Source organism: Egretta garzetta, unplaced genomic scaffold (genome assembly GCF_000687185.1).
Source record: "Egretta garzetta isolate BGI_Z169 unplaced genomic scaffold, ASM68718v1 scaffold233, whole genome shotgun sequence".
Classification (NCBI taxonomy): Eukaryota; Metazoa; Chordata; class Aves; order Pelecaniformes; family Ardeidae; genus Egretta; species Egretta garzetta.
The window spans coordinates 248,866-250,760 of record NW_009259194.1 but is presented as its reverse complement, the minus strand read 5'-3'; the positions used below and the strand labels follow the sequence as shown (position 1 = coordinate 250,760).

At 52.5% G+C, this 1,895-nt stretch overlaps 1 protein-coding gene across 1 annotated transcript in view; it reads left to right on the top strand.

Annotated features, from left to right (window-relative positions):
- The window catches only part of LOXL2 (lysyl oxidase like 2), a 57,456-nt gene that overhangs the window by 45,796 nt on the left and 9,765 nt on the right, over positions 1 to 1,895 (top strand). Inside the window, 2 exon segments of the mRNA XM_035891403.1 lie at positions 403 to 546; positions 548 to 571. Coding sequence (XP_035747296.1) covers positions 403 to 546; positions 548 to 571 — 168 coding nt within the window.

The following is a 1,895-nucleotide window of genomic DNA, read 5'->3' as shown; positions in this document are numbered from 1 at the left end:
CAGGGGAGGTTTAGACTGGATCTAAGGAAGAAATTCTTTACAATGAGGGTGGTAAAACTCTGGAACAGGTTGCCCCGAGAGGGGGTGGAGGCCCCATCCCTGGGACCATTCCAGGCCAGGTTGGCCGGGGCTGTGAGCAACCTGATGTGGTTCAAGGTGTCCCTGCTCCTGCAGGGGGGTTGGGCTGGGGGACCTCTAGGGGTCCCTTCCACCCCAAAACATTCTATGATTCTATGAAGAACCCAACTGCATCAACTGGTCTGCTAGCAGCTGAACTGCGATTTCTGGGCTCGCTGACTTTAACCACAAGCCTTGAGAAGACCCTGAGCGTTGCTTACCCAACGGTTGCATCTTCCTTGTAAAGTTTGCTGTGACGTTTATTGAGTTTTTTATGCCCTGCAGCTGCGTCTGAGTGGTGGCCGCAACCCTTACGAGGGCCGGGTGGAGGTCCTGGCGGAGCGCAACGCACGCTGAAGGTGGGGCACCGTCTGCAGCGAGAACTGGAGCACCGTGGAGGCTATGGTGGTGTGTCGGCAGCTGGGCCTGGGGTTCGCCAAGCCATGCCTGCCAGGTGAGCCCCTGTGCCCTCCCATCCGTGCGTTTCAGATGCGGTGGCGTGTGTGTGGTTGGGTAGGGGCTACTGGAGGAGGAGGAAGGCTTATTTAAAAAAAAAAACAAAACCAAACACACACACCACGCCCCCACACCCCCCAAAAAACCCACAAACCGCAGCATTCAGAGACCCTGAAGGTTAAACCTTATTGCACAACAGCTACTGGGGGAAATTCAGAGCAGAAAGAACTCTTGCAGCTCTGGGCAAAGCTGCTGTTTTCGTGCTGTTCAGGGCTCAGGTTTCCTGGGAAGCCTGGCTCCCGTAGCCCTGCTTGGGCTGGTGGTTACATGCAGTTTCTTGTCCCTCCCGGAGTCAGTGGAGAGTTGAACTCCTCCGGCTGGCTGAAGTGTGGAAGCCAAGTTTAACCTGGTGTCAAATCACTTGAAAACAACTTGATTTTGCTCCTGCAGCTACTTCTCAGTGCCGTGTGGACACTGGCGTGTGGTGGGGCTGTATGCATTTCTCGCTCCTCTAATGACAAATGCCCTAAACCCTCCCTGCTTGCACACGACTGAGAATGGCACTTAATAAAGGGATAAAAGCTACCAGCTAACAAGCTTGGGATAACCACAAAGGAATAAAGTGTTCTTTCCCAGCAAAGCTCTTTGGCGCAGAGAACGGCAGCCTGCTGTGCTGGCTGGAGGGAAGCAAGCAAGCAGCAACCATAAGAGCTGGAAGGAGGGAGGGCAACAGCTTCCCACCCAGTTCCCAGATGGATAAATGGCATCGGGTGTAAGTAGCTGGTGTGGGCCAATAACCCTGGTGCAAGATACCCTTCGCTACTGATACATCCCTCAAGGATCACAAGGTGAAAGAGGGGCAGGCAGATCTAGGTGTAATGGTAGATTTTGAAAGAAAATATATAGCCTTTGGGCCTTTGTTACAGTTCCCAGACGTGAGGAAAATGGGGATTTGGGCTCCTAAAATAAACCAGTTTCTCCCTCGGACAAAGTAATCCCCTGCCAGAGCTTGCTGTGCTCTGGAAACGCAGCCCCTTTGAGGCATTTCAACTGAGAATCAACAATTGCCAGCAACTTTGGGGGAATCTACACTCAAAGGACCACTGAATAAATAAACTTCACGTGTGTTTATATAGATGGAAACCCGCACACAGAAAACAGCCTTAGATCAGTTCTGGAAAGAAAACTATTTTCCCCAAACAATTTCCGGAAACCGAAAACTCGGTCAAGCAAGTAGAATGTGGTTGCAGTGAGCAGAGGCTGTCCCTGTTCTCCCAGCCCGGGGGCTGGTGGGCTCTTCTGTATTCCCGTGCCCTGGCTGG